Source organism: Tachyglossus aculeatus, chromosome 22 (assembly GCF_015852505.1).
Source record: "Tachyglossus aculeatus isolate mTacAcu1 chromosome 22, mTacAcu1.pri, whole genome shotgun sequence".
Taxonomy (NCBI): Eukaryota; Metazoa; Chordata; class Mammalia; order Monotremata; family Tachyglossidae; genus Tachyglossus; species Tachyglossus aculeatus.
This window is the reverse complement of record NC_052087.1, coordinates 28580977-28598600: the sequence shown is the minus strand read 5'-3', so window position 1 is coordinate 28598600 and position 17624 is coordinate 28580977. Positions and strand designations below refer to the sequence as shown.

General features: G+C 49.9%; 1 protein-coding gene across 1 annotated transcript in view; it reads right to left on the bottom strand.

The window, feature by feature from the left end:
• CREB3L1 (cAMP responsive element binding protein 3 like 1) overlaps positions 1–17624 on the bottom strand; it is a 71498-nt gene that overhangs the window by 4007 nt on the left and 49867 nt on the right. The window contains exons 4-10 of the mRNA XM_038764297.1: positions 11503–11581; positions 8249–8406; positions 7202–7351; positions 6843–6901; positions 6509–6577; positions 1929–2028; positions 578–704 (exon numbers count right to left, since the gene is read on the bottom strand). Of these exons, the coding sequence (XP_038620225.1) occupies positions 578–704; positions 1929–2028; positions 6509–6577; positions 6843–6901; positions 7202–7351; positions 8249–8406; positions 11503–11581 (742 nt within the window). The remainder of the gene's footprint in view (positions 1–577; positions 705–1928; positions 2029–6508; positions 6578–6842; positions 6902–7201; positions 7352–8248; positions 8407–11502; positions 11582–17624) is intronic.

Here is a 17624-nt window from a genome sequence, read left to right as displayed (position 1 = left end):
CTCATTCTGAGAGCTCCCCAAATGGGAAGCAGTACTGAATGCTGCTAGTCCGCAGGGCATCTGAGCGGTTGCAAATGCATCAAGAAAGGTATCTAGCTATGACATTTATTGAGTGCTTACTGGGAATGTACAGTTGGTAGACACATTCCTTCCCAGAATTCATTGATTCATTCATTCAATCATACTTATTGAGCGCTTACTGTGTGCAGAGCACTGTACTAAGCACTTGGGAAGTACAGAATGAACTTACAGTCTAGAGGGGGGAGACAGATACTAATATAAATAAATCATTTAAGGACAATGGGGAACTTTGGCGTGAAAAGAGACAGGGCAATCGATCCACCCACCCGCTGGCCCTCCCAGGTGCCAGGCCTGATCCCTCCTGTCCTTCTGAAGCCCAGAGAACAACTCCCTCTCCTGCCCCACCACGCCAGGCCTCCTTCTCAGCTCAGGCCTCCTGTGGGCTCCAAGTGTCCTCAGGAGGATTGGGAAGTGGAACTGGCCCAGGAGAGCTGGCCAACAGCGAGTGGGCAATAAGGAGGTGGAGAGGGGCACCTGAGCAGGGCCTGGCACTCACACTGACTCGCTGTATACACGTTGGCGGCTGGCAGAGGAGTCGCCTTCACCGTCTGGGATACGGAGGAGAAGTCCGGGAGGCACGGCATCATGGAGCCCAGGACCAGGACGAAGCACAATACCACCACCTGGAGCAGAGGAGAAAGGCTGAGCCAGATCCCAAGGAGGAGGGGTAAGGTCCTGAGAGATACCAGACCCTTTCCTTTAGGTCTTGGGCTCTCAAGACTTAATTTGGCCTTTGTTTGTCCTGGGAGACAAGCCAGCACCTTTCCGCCCGGGGGCGTTTGAGGGAATGGAATCTTCCACGCGGCCGGGATGGAATGGAACAGATTGTACTGACACTGCTGCACCACTTGGTCCCCAAAACAAAGGTGGTCCCAACCAGGACAGTGTTTCCAATGTGCTGTGAAGGTGGGAGGTCTGCCCCCGCCATGTGCAGCTCTAAGAGAACCTGGAGCCAGGTAGAGTTGCCAGGGCTCTGACCACAGGTGCCAGGTCTATCTCCCAGGACACATTCAGTCCTGCATTCATTTTAAAAACTTCACACCAGGCCATAGGCTCCCTGGACATGCCTGCTGTGGGCCTTGGATGGAAGCTGCTTCCTCTGGGCGCATGTGGGTAGCTGCAGGCAGAAGGGAAAATGAGGCCAGAGGAACTGGTAGGATGAGGGAAAATTAAAGTGCAAATTCACTCCCCACCCAAGACAGCTCCCAGGAGATTGGGCTCCACCTGCAGGGGTCCTGGCTGGGACCCTCCCCATTTCCCTGCCCCTCGACACCTTCTTGCTCCAAAAGCACGAGCAATGGTTCTCTATCTGTCCATGCAGGCCGCACCCCTTTGTCCACTGCCCAGGGCTAGAGCTAGGCCAGTGCCGCTGGGATAACTGCCAGACAAGAGGTGGAAGAGTGAAAATGGTAAATTACATCTAAGGAGTCTTCAGTGCTCAGTGAAATGATCTAAAACATCAATAGGAGTCCATTTTCTCTCTTGTCCTCAGGGCTAGAATGTCTAAAATAGCAATGCCCCTTTCCCTGCCCCTGTAGCTCTTCCTCCCTGATAGCAGCAATGCAGCCTTTGGGCTTATTCTCCTGGACACTATGTATGGTGGGCTCTGGCCGGGTCCTGGGGGTGAGAAATTCAGACGTTCTTCCCCACAAGTGGCTTTGGAGGAGCCCATTGCTGGCCCAGGCCAAGGGGAAGTTCTCTCCCCACTGTCGGTACGGGAGGGGTGAGTACTGAGGTTGGGGCAGCTGGGAATGGAAATCCCAGCAGCGGCCCAGAAGCGAGAAACTCAGGCAGGGCAGGGGCTGGGCCTGTCTTGGCGAGACCATGGGAGGATGCACAGCACTTACCATGAGGCAGGTCCCCGTCTGAGTGGAAGCCATCTTGTAGGGTCTGGAGACCTTGCCGGCCACAAGGGCCTGGAGCTTCTGCAGCTGCTGGAGCAGAGTCCTGAGGAAAACGTGGCAGAGGGAAACATCTCTCTGGGCTTTCTGGTCAAACCTTGCAAGCATCTCCAACCCAGCTGAAGCCTAGCAACCCCTGACCACCCACCTACAACCCCACAGATCATGGAAGAAAATCAGTCATTCAACCACATTTATTAAGTGCTTACTTTGTGCAGAGCTCTGTGCTAAGCACTTGGAAGAATACAACGCAAGAATATAACAGACCCATTCCCTGCCCACAACGACCTTACAGTCTAGAGAGGGAGACAGACGCTAATATAAACAAAAATTATGGGTATGTACATAAGTGCTGTGGGGCTGGGTGAGTAGTGAATAAAGAAAGCAAGTCAGGGCGATGCAGAAGGGAGTGGAAAAAGAGGAAATGAGGGCTTAGTCAGGGAAGGCCTCTTGGAGGAGATGTGCCGTCTATCAGGCTTTGAAGGTGGGGAGAGTAATTGCCTGTCAGATATGAAAAGGGAGGGCGTTCCAGCCAGAGGCACGATGTGGGCAAGAGGCTGGTGCTGAGATAAAGGAGATCGAGGTACAGTGAGTACATTGACATTACAGGAGCAAAGTGTGTGCCCTGGGTTTTAGTAGGAGAGTAATGAGGTGAGGTAAGAGGGGGCCAGGTGATTGAGTGCTTTAAATCCGATGGTAAGGAGTTTCTGTTTGATGCGGAGGTGGATTCATTCATTCAATCGTATTTACTGAGAGCTTACTGTGTGCAGAGCACTGTAGTAAGCACTTGGGAAGTATAAGTCGGCAACATATACAGTCCCTACCCAACAACGGGCTCACAGTCTAGAAAGGGGAGACAGACAACAAAACATGCAGACAGGTGTCAAAATCGTCAGAACAAATAGAACTATAGCTATATGCCCATCATTAACAAAATAAATAGAATAGTAAATATGTACAAGTAAAATAAATAGAGTAATAAATCTGTACAAATATATACATGTGCTGTGGGGAGGGGAAGGAGGTGGGGCGGGGATGGGCACCGCTGGAGGTTCTTGAGGAGTGAGGAATCATGGCCTGAGCGTTTTTGTAGAGAAATGATCCGGGCAGCAGAATGAAAAGTGGATGGGAGTGGGGAGATACAGGAGGCAGAGAGATCAGCAAGTGGGCTGATACAATCCAATAATCAAGGTGGGGTAGGGTAAGTACTTGAATTAACATGGTAGTTTGGATGGAGACGAAAAGGCAGATTTTAGCGATGTTGTGAAGGTTGAACCGACAGGATCTAGTGATGGATTGTGGTGCTGCTACAGGGATGGAAAAGTTATAGGAAAAGGAAGAGCACCTGGCAGCCTGTTGCAAAAATCTCTCTCCAATGGAACCTGAAAGGGTTAATTGATTAATTCCCAATGTCCAGTTTTCCCTCAGTCCAGCGTGGCCTAGCGGATAGAGCACAGTGCTGGGAGTCAGAGTACCTAGGTTCTCATCCTGACTCCGCTACTTGTCTTTTGCGTGATCTTGGGCAAGTCACAACTTCTCTGTGTTTCAGTTATCTCATCTGTTACATAGAGATTAAGACTGTGAACCCCATGTGGGACACGGACTTTGTCCAACTGGATTAGCTTGCAACTACCTCAGCGCTTAGTACAGTTCCTGGCCCAGTGGGTAGCAGCATGGCCTAGTGGAAAGAGCAGGGGGCTGGGAGTCAGAGGTCGTGGGTTCCTAATCTTGGCTCTGCCACGTGTCTGCTGTGTGACCTTGGTCAAGTCACATCACTTCTCCGTGCCTCAGGTACGTCATCTGTAAAATGGGGATCAAGATTGTGAACCCCATGAGGGACATGGACTGTGTCCAACTCGATTACGTTGTATCTACCCCAGCACTTAGAGCTGTGATTGGCATATAGTAAGCGCTTAACTAATAATAATAATAATGATGGCATTTGTTAAGTGCTTACTATGTGCCAAGCACTGTTCTAAGCGCTGGGGGGATACAAGGTAATCAGGTTGCCCCACATGGGGCTCACAGACTTAATCCCCATTTTCCAGATGAGGGAACTGAGGCCCAGAGAAGTTAAGTGACTTGCCCAAAGTCACACAGCTGACAAGTGGCGGAGCTGGGATTAGAACCCATGACCTCTGACTCGCAAGCCCGGGCTCTTTCCTCTGAGCCCCGCCACAATTATTATTGGTAGTAATAAGCACGTAACAAGTACCATTAAAGGAAGAAGGACTCTGGGAGTCAGTCAGTCAATCGTATTTATTAAATGCTTACTGTGTGCACAGCATTGTATTAAGCACTTGGGAGAGGACAACAGAACGATAAATGGACACATTCCCTGCCCACAGTAAGCCTAGGGATAGAGCCCCCAACTTTCTGGGAAAACCAGCTAAAGCCTCCCAGTTTAGGTGCTGGTGCACAGGTGGGTTCCTTGATGAGGAGAAAAACCTCTGTGAATCTCCATGGAGGCCCGAGCCTCAGGGACCTCAGACACCTCTGACCTCACCTCCCTTCTCTCCTTCTACAGGCCAGCCGCACTCTCCGCTCCTCTGCCGCTAATCTCCTTACTGTGCTTCGTTCTCGCCTGTCCCGCCGTCGACCCCCGGCCCATGTCCTCCCTCTGGCCTGGAATGCCCTCCCTCCGCACCTCCGCCAAGCTAGCTCTTTTCCTCCCTTCAAAGCCCTACTGAGAGCTCACCTCCTCCAGGAGGCCTTCCCAGACTGAGCCCCCTCCTTCCTCTCCCCCTCCTTCCTCTCCCCCTGCTTCCTCTCCCCCTCCTTCCCCTCCCCACAGCACCTGTATATATGTATATATGTTTGTACGTATTTATTACTCTATTTATTTATTTATTTTATTTATACATATTTATTCCATTTATTTTACTTTGTTAATATGTTTTGTTTTGTTGTCTGTCTCCCCTTTCTAGACTGTGAGCCCGCTGTTGGGTAGGGACCGTCTCTAGATGTTGCCAACTTGTACTTCCCAAGCGCTTAGTACAGTGCTCTGCACGCTGGAAGCGCTCAATAAATACGATTGAATGAATGAATGAAGAATGAATGAATGCAGGGCCGCCGCAATCCCCAGCACGTCCAGCAGAGGGCAGGGCAGCACCAGCAACCTCCTTCCCGGAGGCTCAGGAATAGGGGTTGGATCTGCCCAGGTGGGATGGTCCATATCAATCAATCAATCAATCAATCAATCATATTTATTGAGCGCTTACTGTGTGCAGAGCACTGTCCTAAGCGCTTGGGAAGTACAAGTTGGCAACATATAGAGACAGTCCCTACCCAACAGTGGGCTCACAGTCTAGAAGGGGGAGACAGAGAAAGAAGGGGGAGACATATCGCGACCATCGCGACCATCAAACCCGGGCCTTGGCCCGGAGCCCATAATCAACTGACTTTTTCGTGCCAGACCCCTCACGGAGGTTCTGGCTCTGCAGAGTAGGAGAAAAATAATCATTGTGGTATTCGTTAAGCACTGACTATGTGCCAAGCACTGTTCTAAGCGCTGGGGGATATACAAGGTCATCGGGTTGTCCCACCTGGGGCGCGCAGTCTTCATCCCTATTTTACAGATGAGGGAACTGAGGCCCAGAGAAGTTAAGTGGCTGGTCCAAGGTCACACAGCGGACAAGTGGCACTGCCGAGATTAGAACCACGTCCTCCGACTCTCAAGCCCTTTCTCTTTCCACTAGGCCAAGCTGCTTCTCAACTGGGACAGAACTAGCATTTGGGTAAGTGGGTTGCTGCCCTAGGCCCCATCTTCAATAATTCATTCAATTGTATTTATTCAGCGCTTACTGTGTGCAGACCACACAATAGAGAGTGACAATCCCTGCCCACAAAGAGCTCACAGTCTAAGGGGATAATAATAATAATGATAGGTTTTGTTAAGTGCTTACTATGTACTAGGCACTTCCTAAGCATTGGGGTGAAACAAGCAAATCGGGTTGGACACAGTCCCTGCCCCACTTGGGGCTCACAGTCTTAATCCCCATTTTACAGATGAGGTAACTGAGTCCCAGAGACATGAATTGACTTGCCCAAGTTCACACAGCAGGCAAATGGCAGAACCAGGAATAGAACCCACTACCACCTTGCTCCCAGGCCCGGGCTCCATCCAATATGCCATGCTGCTTCAAGGGAGCCCAGTCTCCCCAGTCTCCTGCCTGAAGTCCGGTTGGAACTGCTGTGCCCGCGGCAACTGGAGCAGGCGGGAGGGCAATGCTTGGTGGTGGTGACATTTGCTTCCCTTGCTCTGTCAACAACTTCCAGACCAAAGGTTTTTGGGAGCATGTGATGGGGAGGGCGGAAGGCCCTAGGAGAGGGGACGCTCTGTCAGGTCGTGTCCCCAGGACCTCATCTCTGCCATGGCAGGGAGGGAGTCAAAGAGGGCTAATTCACACCCTCAGGGTCCAGACAGATCATCTTAATCAACTTCACTTTCCCAAGGCTGTGCCTCTGCGGGAGCAGACCCCCCCACCAACCCTGCCCAGGGTGGAGTTGGGGGAAACAGTGTCTACCTGTTGGCATTCTCCAGGGTTTCCACCTTCTTCCACAGCTCGTTATTTTCTGACGTGAATGTCTCCACCCTGTGGGCACCAAAGCAGCATGAGGGTCAGTGTGACGGTTGTGATCTGCACTCCAAATTCCATCCACCACACCTTCAGGCCCTTCCCCTCAGAGGCCCCTTCTTCCCTCCTCAGCCCCAAGATTCCAGGGCCCAACTCTCCCCAGCTGGCAGTACCCAAGGAGGATGTGGCTGGGATCAGCAGAGTCAGGTGGGGAGCAAGACCCAACTTATCCCACCCACCCCTCCCCAGCACAACCCCCACCTCCCTTTCTCAAGATTCTTACTTTTTCTCTAGACACTCCACATATTCCTTCTTCTTCCGGCGGCTCTCCTGAGCAGAGATCTAGTGGGGAGGGGGAGACACCCGTAGGGGCCGTCACCCACACTCTCAATGAGCCTGGTGCCCCAGCACCCCCGTCTGCCACCCACTGCCTTGGCAAGGTTAATGCCCACCCGGCTGTCCCAAGTCCCCCACTCTCATTGCCCTCCTGGGTTCCAGGAAGCTGTGGGAGTGCCCTCTCCCAGAAGAGAGCCCCCCACTTCCAGGAATTCACTGGACCTGGTCCTCTCCCCTGCCCCAGCGAGAGCCCAGGTCATGACTCAGTCCCGACCCCGGGAGTTCTAGAGTCCCCAAGCTCAGTACCTTGTTCTTGATTTTCCTTCGGACTCTCTTCAGCGCTTTCTCCTCAGCCTTGGTGAGGGGGAGTTTGGTGGGGATGGGGTAGCCCTCAGCGATCAATGTCCGCTTCTCTTCCTCCGTCAAGAGCAGAGGTCCCGATGTCCCCTGTAATTTCTGAGAAACAAGAAAGGGAGCCCCTTGGGCAAGGCTGCTAACACCCCCCGACCCTCGCCCCTGACTCTGACACCTCAGTCAGATGCCCAGCCCGCATCCTGTAATGTCTACTTTGGAATTCTTGTCCTCCCTTCATCATTCTTCATCTACCTCTGGGGCCATGACCACCTTCACATCTCTCTCAAAAACTCTTCTTGGGTCCTTTGCTCAGGCCTTCCTACCTGGGACACCCTATGCCCACCCTCAAAATTTCTTTACATCCCGCTTCACCCAGCCCCAATCGCTCCACCCAGCATGCACAGACACCCACCCTCACACACACACAACCACACACATGCACAGTTTATTCCCTTGAGGGGAATAAGCCCCCTGCTTCCTGGACTCCTTCCCAGGGCATCATGAGACCACAAACCACTGTTTATTCTGGAAAAGCATCAACAGATGCTGGGAGGAGAGGGGATAGTGGGACCAAAGGCTCTCCTGGGGTTCTGGCTCTGGGACTCCAGATGAGGAGCTCAGAGGCTCACTTGAACAAACTACTGATTCCCCTTTCTCCTGTCCCTCAGTTTGGATGGTCACAGGTCCTGGGCCCTTTGTAATGCCAGGCTCCTGCCACAGAGTCTCTAAACCTGCTCCTTAGTCACCTCTTCCACAAGGCCTTGCCAACAACTGTGATCTTGTCCTGCTGTCCCTGCTGCCCCAACTCTGAATGCGCCCAGGGCTGTTCCAGACTACCATGGCCTTTCCATTCCTGCCCCGTTTCCATGGTGCTAGTTGTCATGGCACCCAGCACTCAGGAAGACCTGCTAGTCCTCAATGAGCACTTGTGGGGCCCTAGGGAAGGGGGTACCTAGAGAAGTCCCCCGTCCCTCCCACATCTCCTTCCAGGCTCCTTACATGAGGGGCTGTGAGTAGGGGGGAGGAAGAAATGGCTGTGGATGAGCGAGCCGTGGGGCGGGCTGGGCTGGAAGGAGGCAGGGAGCGGGGACTCTGAGATCCATCACTGTCGCTGCCATGACTGCTGGGGGGTGTCGGAGGCATCTGGACCAGGTCCTCTGTGGGGAAAGACAGAGAGATAAGATGGGGGAAGGCAGGTAAATGCAGCCCTGTCCCTGCCATCTCCAGAAGCCACCCTCCCCACGGGTGAACAGCAGCTCCCAACCCCATGACATTTCTGTCTTTGGAGAGAACTATTTTCCATTCGCTTTTTGTGTGGAATGTCTAGAGGTCATATAACTGGTAGAAGTCATAGGAGGAGGAATTCCAGATGAGGAATTCCAAACCTGATGATTTCCCCAAGACCCACCTGGCCCTTCCTAGTGCTGGAAGAGCCACGTTGAACCAATTCCCCTTGAGCAAGCCTGGCACAGCCAGGAAGCAGGTCGCACAAAATGAGGGATCAAGAAATACTCAGCAAGAACAACTCCAGAAGAGGTAGCAAGGGACACAGCCTAGGTTCACAGCTCCTAGGGCCAACAGGCTAAAGGAAAAATCAAAACAGTTAGCACTTGGATTTTCTGGGTCCCTTGCCGGCTATGTTATTTTGAGCTTTCCAAGGGCTGCTCCTCAAAAATGTTCACTTTCTATCTTCATCATCAGTGGTATTTACTATGTGCAGAGCACTGTGCTAAGCACTTGGGAGAGTACCATTCAGCAGAGTTGGTAGACATGTTCCCGCTCACAGTGAGCTTAGTCTAGAGATGAGCTTACAGTCTAACTCATCTTTCTACACCGTTTTGTCTCATACACCCATCCTGCTCAGAGGCAAAGAAAATAGGAAGTGACACTGAGCCAGGAAAGTTGTAGAAGTGGGGATGGGTGATGGTGGAATCAATCAAACTAATATTTTCTGAGCGACCATTTTCTGTGGATGGAGAGTGCACTAAGTGCTTGGGAGCATATAATAAAAGCAAGATGACAAGACTCCTGCCCTCAAAGTGCTTACAATGGGGGAGGAGGGGGAGTGAGTAGAGGCAAGTAATCAAATCGATCGATGGTATTTATTGGGTGCTTCCTGGGTGCAGACTACTGTACTAAGTACTTGGGAGAGCACAGTACACTAGGATTGTTAGACATGATTGTGTCCAAACTGATTAGCTTGGATCTCCCCCTTCTAGACTGTTAGCCCACTGTTGGGTAGGGACCGTCTCTATATGTTGCCACCTTGTATTTCCCAAGGGCTTAGTACAGTGCTCTGCACACAGTAAGCACTCAATAAATACGATTGAATGAATGAAAATCGATGACTGGCAGTCAGAGAGAGAGATTGGAGAAATGAAGTAATAGTGGGCTTGGCCATTTGGATGTTGGTTCAGTCCAGTCCTGGAGGATAATATACTGTCTTCAGGGTGGGCAGCAAGTTGGCTGCCTGGCTAGCTCCACCTCCATTATGCTTCCAACCCCACCTGAAGAAGGCTGGTTGGACATTCATTCATTCATTCAATCGTATTTATTGAGCGCTTACTGTGTGCAGAGCACTGTACTAAGCGCTTGGGAAGTACAAATCAGCAACATATAGAGACGGTCCCTACCCAACAATGGGCTCACAGTCTAGAAACGGGCTCAAAGGGCCTATCCTCCATCCTCTTGGCAGAAGAAGCCATTTTACTCAAGAAGGTTGAGGAAAAATTCACAAATTCTGACCCTCTGAGGCAGGGTGAGCTCAATTTTGGTCACAAGTGAGGCCGGCTGCGACCTTTGGATCATTGAAGTGGTTTAGTCTTTATATTGTTCATTACTGTAGCTTCCCACTGTTTGGTCTTGCAAATTGAATTTTTCTATGCATGTCTTCTCCCTCTCACTCCTTTAGAATGTAAGGTCCTTGAGGACAGGGATAGTGTCTTTCTTTTAACTAGGCTCTAAGCTCCTCATTAGACTAGCAGTTCCTTGAATGCAGAGAGCATGTCTACTGATGGTTTTGTACTCTCTCCCAAGGGCTTAGTACAGTGCTCTACTCAATATCACTGATTAATGGATAGGCTCTTGGAGGAGTGAACTAAATCTTCGAGAGTTGGGGTGGGGAGCAGACAATAGCTCTACCTCTCCTGCTACACACCACAGCTACACAAATACCCACCCAAACCTTGAACCTTCCCATGTCCAAGCCCTCAGACATACGCATCTACTAACTGTTGTATTGCGCCCTCCCAAATGGTTTGTACAGTGCTTTGCACACAGTAAACACTCAATAAATACCATTGATCGGTTGTTCGATTGTAACTTTTCTAGAGCCTCAAGTCGGGCTCTGCACACCATGGATGCTTAATAAATGATTGATCTCTTGAGCTACAACTCATCTCTAGACACTCCACCCCAGGAAACTATCTTAGAGGCCTGACATCTTGAGGATTTTTCCCTACCTATTGGCAGAGGTAATCCACTTCTGAGCAATGATTGGATTTTCCCAATCCAGAGTGGAGGAAGGGGGAGTGAAGAGTGTAGGGAGAAAGGATATTAAAGGAAGATGAAAAGGATGAAAAATGGTAGCATGAAAAAGTTGTCCAGATAAGGGAGCAGGCTGAGGATTAGAGGATGAGAGTGGGGCTAGGGGAGGAGTGTATGAATGAGTGGCAGATGTGATAGATGGACTGTGGGTAGTGAGATGCCATTTAGGGCTACAGGGATAGGGCTAGGTTGGCTGGAGAACAGGTAAGATGTCTTTAGTGAAGTGCCCATCCCTGCCGTGGAGTGCGCTTGGTCAATCAGTCATATTTATTGAGTGTTTACTGTGTTCAGATCACTACACTAAATGCTTGGGAGAGTACAAAATAATAGAATTGGTAGACATGTTTGTTGCCCATGGTGAATTTACAGTCTAAAGGGGGACAGACAATATAAATAAATAAATTACAGATATATTCATAAGTGTTACAGGGGTGAGGGAGGGGGGAAAAGGTGCAAATCCAAGTGTGAGGGTGACTCAGAAGGGAGTGGGAGAGGAGGAAGAGAGCACTTAGGCAGGGAAAGCCTCTTGGAGGAGATGTGCTTTTAATGAGGCTTTGAAGGTGGGGAGAGTGATTGTCTTTGGGATATGAAGAGGGAGGGCATTTCAGATCAGAGGCAGGATGCAGGTGAGGGGTCGGCAGCGACCTAGACAACAATATCAAGGTACAGTGAGTAGGTTGGCAATAGAGCTGTTCACAGTGCCTTACCTGGTGTCCCGTTAAGGAACTGATTTGCCTCTCGGGGCTCCGCCTTGATCACTGGTGGTAGCGTCATCTCTACTGTAGCCTGAGAAAGGGGAAAAACATCTGTGTCCTATCTCCCCCAGGTCAGCTTCCCCGAATCTGCCCCAGCGCCCAGCTCAACTCCAGCCTCCTCCTGCCCCAACCAGTCCATCCCCTTCAAATCCCCTGGCAGCTGGCAGCTCCTGGAGCCCGGAGCCCTCACCATGTCTTTATCTTTGGGGAAACCACAAAAGACAAACAGATGGATCCATGTGGAGAGGGGAGGGGCAGGAATGTCAAGCCAGGCTGAGGAGTCATTGCGGATCCAAAAGAAGGCCTCAACAGCAGCTTCCATCTTTGCTGCCTATAAACCAGAGCAGGGCCCTTCCTCCTCCTCCTCCTCCTCTCTTGCCCCTGCTTGTAAATACAACCAGGCGCACCCTGGAATCTGCTACGCAGGGTAGACTGAGGGCAGCGGGTGGTGGGGGTAATGCTGCCTCTCCTTTGATCTACTGCAATCGGTCCTGGAAGCTCATCCACAGGATTTGGTAAAAACTCAGTCCTGCTCCTCGAGCTCCCCCGCCCCTCCCCACCTCCAGCCCCCTCATGCAGAACAGATGTTTCCGATAAAATGGGATTAGTGGTTAATTGAAGAGCACTTTGTTCCCAGCCTGGGCGGACTCCCCTTCCATGCTGACCCTCCCCCTTGAAGGTCCCAGGGCCTTGGACATTAAACAGAGACCAGGCACTGTATTAACCCAGCTGAAATCTTCCCTTGGGCAGAACTCTGGCCCTTAGGAGGGAGGACAGAACATACACAAACTAGGTCCTTTCCTCAAGAGTCAGTTTCCTCCCAATCCCTCTTCCTGATTATGGAATTTATTACACACTCATTCTGCGCTAAACCCTGGCAGGGATTCTGGGTAAACAGGGACCCCATCCATATTCTACACGGGATTCACAGTCTAAGAGCTAGAGAACAGGCATCTCACACCCATTTCACAGATGAGGAAACTGAAGCTCCGAAGAGGTTAAGTGACTTGCCCAATATTTCTCAGAGGATGAGCTGAAGAGTTGGGTTTAGATCCTGGGTCTCCCGATTCCCAATCCTGTGCCCTTCCCACCTGCTCTCTGCAGAAGTTGAATAGTCTTAAATCAGAAACCAGAGGAAAGGGAATTAGGTTCTAGACAAATCTAAGTCTTTCCTCTGGGTCCTAGTGGGTGGGTGAAGGCTTTGGAGTACCTGGGAGGCAGTAAGTTAGTCAGTCAATCACATTTCTAGACTGTGAGCCCACTGTTGGGTAGGGACCAACTCTATATGTTGCCAACTTGTACTTCCCAAGTGCTTAGTACAGTGCTCTGCACACAGAAAGCGCTCAATAAATATGATTGATCGAATGAATGAATGAATTTATTAAGCGCTTACTGTGTGCACAGCAGTGTAGTAAGTGCTTGGGAGAGTACAATATAACAATAAACAGACACATTCCCTGCCCTCAATCAGTTTACAGTCCAGAGAAGCGGCTTGGCTCAAAGGAAAGAGCATGGGCTTGGGAGTTAGAGGTCAGGGGCTCTAATCCCAGCTCTGCCACTTGTCAGCTGTGTGACTTTGGGCAAGTCACTTAACTTCTTTGTGCCTCAGTTATCTCATCTGTAAAATGGGGATTAAGACTGTGAGCACCACGTGTGACAACCTGATTACCTTGTATTCCCCAAGTGCTTAGAACAGTGCTTGACACATAGTAAGTGCTTAACAAATGCCATCATTATTATTATTATTATTAGAGGGGGAGACAGACATTATTATAAATAAATACATTACAGATGTGGACATAAGTGCTGTGGGGCTGGGAGGAGGGATAAATAAAGGGAACAAGTCAGAGTGGCACAGAAGGGAGTGGGAGAAGAGGAAAGGAGGGGTTAGTCAGGGAAGGCCTCTTGGAGATGTTCCTTCAATAAGGCTGTCAAGGGTGGGGGAGAGTAATTGTCTGTCAGATATGAGGAGGGAGAGCATTCCAGGACAGAGGCAGGACGTGGGCAAGAGGTCAGTGGCAAGATAGTCGAGATTGAGGTACAGTGAGAAGGTTAGCATTAGAGGAGCGAAGAGTGCGGGCTGGATTGTAGTGATGTGAGGTAGGAGGGGGCAAGGTGATTGAGTGCTTGAGTGGGAGAGATCGAGAGGGGGGGACAGAGGCCTGGATCACACTGGCAAGCAACTCTCTACCCTTAAGCCTGGCGTGACTGCAGTCCTGCTGGCTCTGTTGGGGTCTGAACCTGACCTGGATGAATTCTGCCTAAGGCCCATATAATAATAAAAATAATAATAAGGATGGCATTTGTTGAGCACTTACTATGTGCAAAGCACTGTTCTAAGTGCAGTGATTCTCCTGATTAGCAAGTTGGACCCTGCCTCGGGAGCTGGAGCTTGGACTCCCCAAGAGATTCATCTCTCTCCAGGCAGTTCGTGGAACACCTATCATCTCAGAACTTCCTTGGGAAATCGGCACTCTATATCCACCCAGAACCAACCCCCACACTCCAAAGCGATGTCCCAGGGCCGGAAATCTGCCATGCCCGACCTGCCAGAGCGGGGCCTGGCTCCATCAGTTGCTTTTAGGCTTAAGTCAGTGGGTGAGAAGTTTGGCTCCTGCAGGGCTAAGACTGGGGCAGCTGTGGGATGACTCACATCCCTCCCAGAGTGATCTCTTGGGGCCACTTCTTGGAGACTTATACAATTATAGTTATATCAGCCTGCAGGTTCAGGAGTGCACTCTTAGTACACTGCATTGCATTCAGAAGCTGCTCAATAAATACCATTCCTCCTTCTTCTCCTCTACCTCTATTACAATTCCCAGAAATGACCACATGGCAGAGAGGCTGCTGAGCTTGAGCAAACTTACCCCTGCACATGCTCAATCCCAAATCCTTGAAAGTCATTTGGGCCTGGTCAAAAAATATTTGTCAGCCTGCATCCAGATCCCATAGTCTTCTAAAGTGACTAGACATCTGAACTCCTTAGGTGGAGAGGGACAGAGAAATAGAGAGGAGAAAGGGAAAAGGAGGGGAAAAAGAAGAAGGAGGCGAAAGGACAGAGAACAAGGAAGACCCTAAAGCCAGAGGTTGGACACACCCCAACATTTCAGATCTGTCCCACCAAAATCAAGATGTCTGGTCTCTTCATACTCGTTGGACTTAATCTGTCCCCGTTGTTTCAACCAGGAGTTTCAATCACAAGTTTCCACACTTTATAAGCAGATAATTCTGTCTCATAAAAAGAAAATCTTTGGGTAGAAGCCAGGGTGGAACACTTCCACCTAGAAGGGTAGAAAAATTCCCATCATACAATGCACCTGGAAAAGCTCCAAGGGTGTGGGGCTTCTGGAGAAGTGATTCCCAGAGTCAAAAGTGGCCTGCATAATGGTATTAATGGCAGAGAGGAGTTGGAGCCTGGGGGCCATCCAATCAATCAATCAATAGTATTTATGTAGTACCTACTTTCCTCTGGATCCTGCTTTAAGAATGGATTGGTTCTAAGCACTTGGAAGAATTCAATAGAGCTAGTTAGACATGGTCCCTGTCCTCTAGGAGATTACATTCTGGGAGCAGGGTAGGCACTAACATCAGTTTACAGGGGATATGCATGAGGTAGTGCTTAAATGATAAGGTTGATAAGCTAGGTATATAAATGCTGGGGGGGTTGTGAGTGCTGAGGTGGCAGTTGGGAAGTTCTCATCTGGGGAGAGTAGAAATGAGATGGGGAAGGTCTCCAGAAGGAGATGGGATTTCTGGAGGCATTTGAGAGCTCCAGACAATCCTGTTTGAAGTGCGAAGCCAGTCATAGAAATATCAGCCATTGATTTGGATGTAAAAGCAGCTGCTGGGCCCCCTGGATCACTGTCACAGTCTCTGAGACGCTCTCTCTCTTTCTCTGCTCTTCCATTGGAGCTGTCCTACTGGATCCAAGAGCTCCCGAAGGAATGAAAATCATTCATCTCTGGTCCCCTTCATCTTTTTCATTGAAACTGGATGTCCCTCTCCCCCTTTTTCAGGACCAAGGATCTGAAAGTTTGTCAGAACCCCAGGAAGTTCCAAGCCTAGGAGCTCAACCCCACAAGAGCCTGCCTGGGCCCAAATCGATGCTAACCAATCAATAAGTGGTATTCATTGAGCACTTACTGTGTGCAAAGCACTGTCACTCATTCCTCATAACTATTAGTTAGCTGTGGACTCACCACTCACTGGGAGTTACAACCCGAGCAACTCCATTAATAATGATTTGTTATTTGTTAAGCACTTACTATGTGCCAGTCACAGCGCTGTGGAAGATACAAGCAAATCGGGTTGGACACAGTCACTGTACCATGTGGGGCTCACAGTCACCACCCCCATTTTACAGATAAGGTAACTGAGGCATGGAGAAGTAAAGTGACTTGCCTAAGGTCACACAGCAGACAAGTGGCAGAGTCGGGATTAGAACCCATGACCTTTTAACTCCCAGACCTGAGCTCTATTAGGGTCAGGTCAATGGTCCACCCAGACTACTGGTCCCTCTAGCACAGTGCTTTCTCTCTGACAGTTGCAAGTTGCCATGCTCAATTACACCAGATCGAGGTCCAATAGGGATTTTTTTGTTGTTGTTGGGGATGAGGGTGGTAGTGTTCTAACTGGCTTTGTCCTGGTCAGACAGGGTCATTCCCAGAAGAAACCAAGAAACTGTTTGAACAAAATCTCACATGACTAAGTCCCTTCCATGGGCTGGGAATGTGATGACTATTCCACAGTGTGGACAGCTAGGTCAGTTTGACATTTAGCCAAACACGTTTGAAGACGCTGCTGACATATGTTCTTGTGGATTAACACCAGAGTTATTTACCCCTAATGAGAACCTGACCTCAGGTTCTCTCCTAGAATAATTGAAGCTGGAATTTCAAACAGTTTTATTTTTTCCAAATTGCTGAACTTTCACATCAATTAATTAATCTCTTGGTTAGGGGCAGGCATAAATAGCTCCATTTTACAGCTGGGGAAATTATGGCACAGAGAGGTTAGGTGCCTTGGTCAAGATCACAGAGCAGGTGAGTATCAAAACTAGGATTAGAACCTGGATTACCATGATTCCCAAACCCAGGCTCTTCCCTCTAATCCACTCTGACTTTGAACTAAGTCTGTTTATGAGGATAGTGGGAGAGTAGGAGGTGTGGCTATTTCACAGAGTGAAAGGCCCTTCCTTTCCTGCTGCAAGCGTTTTCAAAACTAACAGCTTCAAAATTCTACTCAGCTCATAAAATTTGGGTTGGATCAACTGACTTTCCACCACCCGTCCTCTCCCCATCTTAACCAGCTCCAACCCCTTCTCCTGCTCATCACTTTCCTGAGCTGGGAGAATACGAGCCTCTGCTAGTGGTAAAGGCACTCAAGGATTCCCTGCAGACAAGGATTCTTCCAAAAGCTAAATCTAGTGGGAAATGGAGAGAAGAGGCAGAGAAAAGTTAAAGCAAATCGAGTTTCCCTGCCTTAGGTCTAATGGCCTCCTCTGATGTTTTCTCAACCCTACACACTTGGATTAGTGCTGATTTCCATGGCTTTTCTGGAACAGTAATTCTCATATTCATTAAGAATAACAACTGTAGCTCTGCTCAGTCCTAACTATCCAGTCCCCAGTCAGGGCTGCCAAATCAGAAGCCAGGTCCCTCCTGCTCTCTGGGACTGTCTGGCCAGGACACAGTGACCCAGGGCATTTGAGCCCAGGACCAACTTATTTCCTGAATTCTCCAGGTGGTAGGGGCCAGTCAGGACAGGGCTTTCTCTCTCTCTCTCTCTCTCTGTCTGTCTGTCTCTCTTTCTCTCAGTCTCACTGTGCTTTTCCAGTAGCTCATGCTCTGGCATCCCTAAAACCAGTTCTGAGCTGGTGGAATCCTTGAGACCCAGATTATTCTTCTGAGAGAGGGGTTCCTCACTGGTACCCCACCTCCTAACCCCTTTCTGTCAACAAAGACTCTAACTTGGTGGGTTTGCAGTTGGAATGGCAGAGGAGTGGGTGCTGCTGAAGGGAAGGAGAATGGGGTTCTCTTGAGGCCTGGGTGGTGGGGTGAGGAGGTCCTAACCAA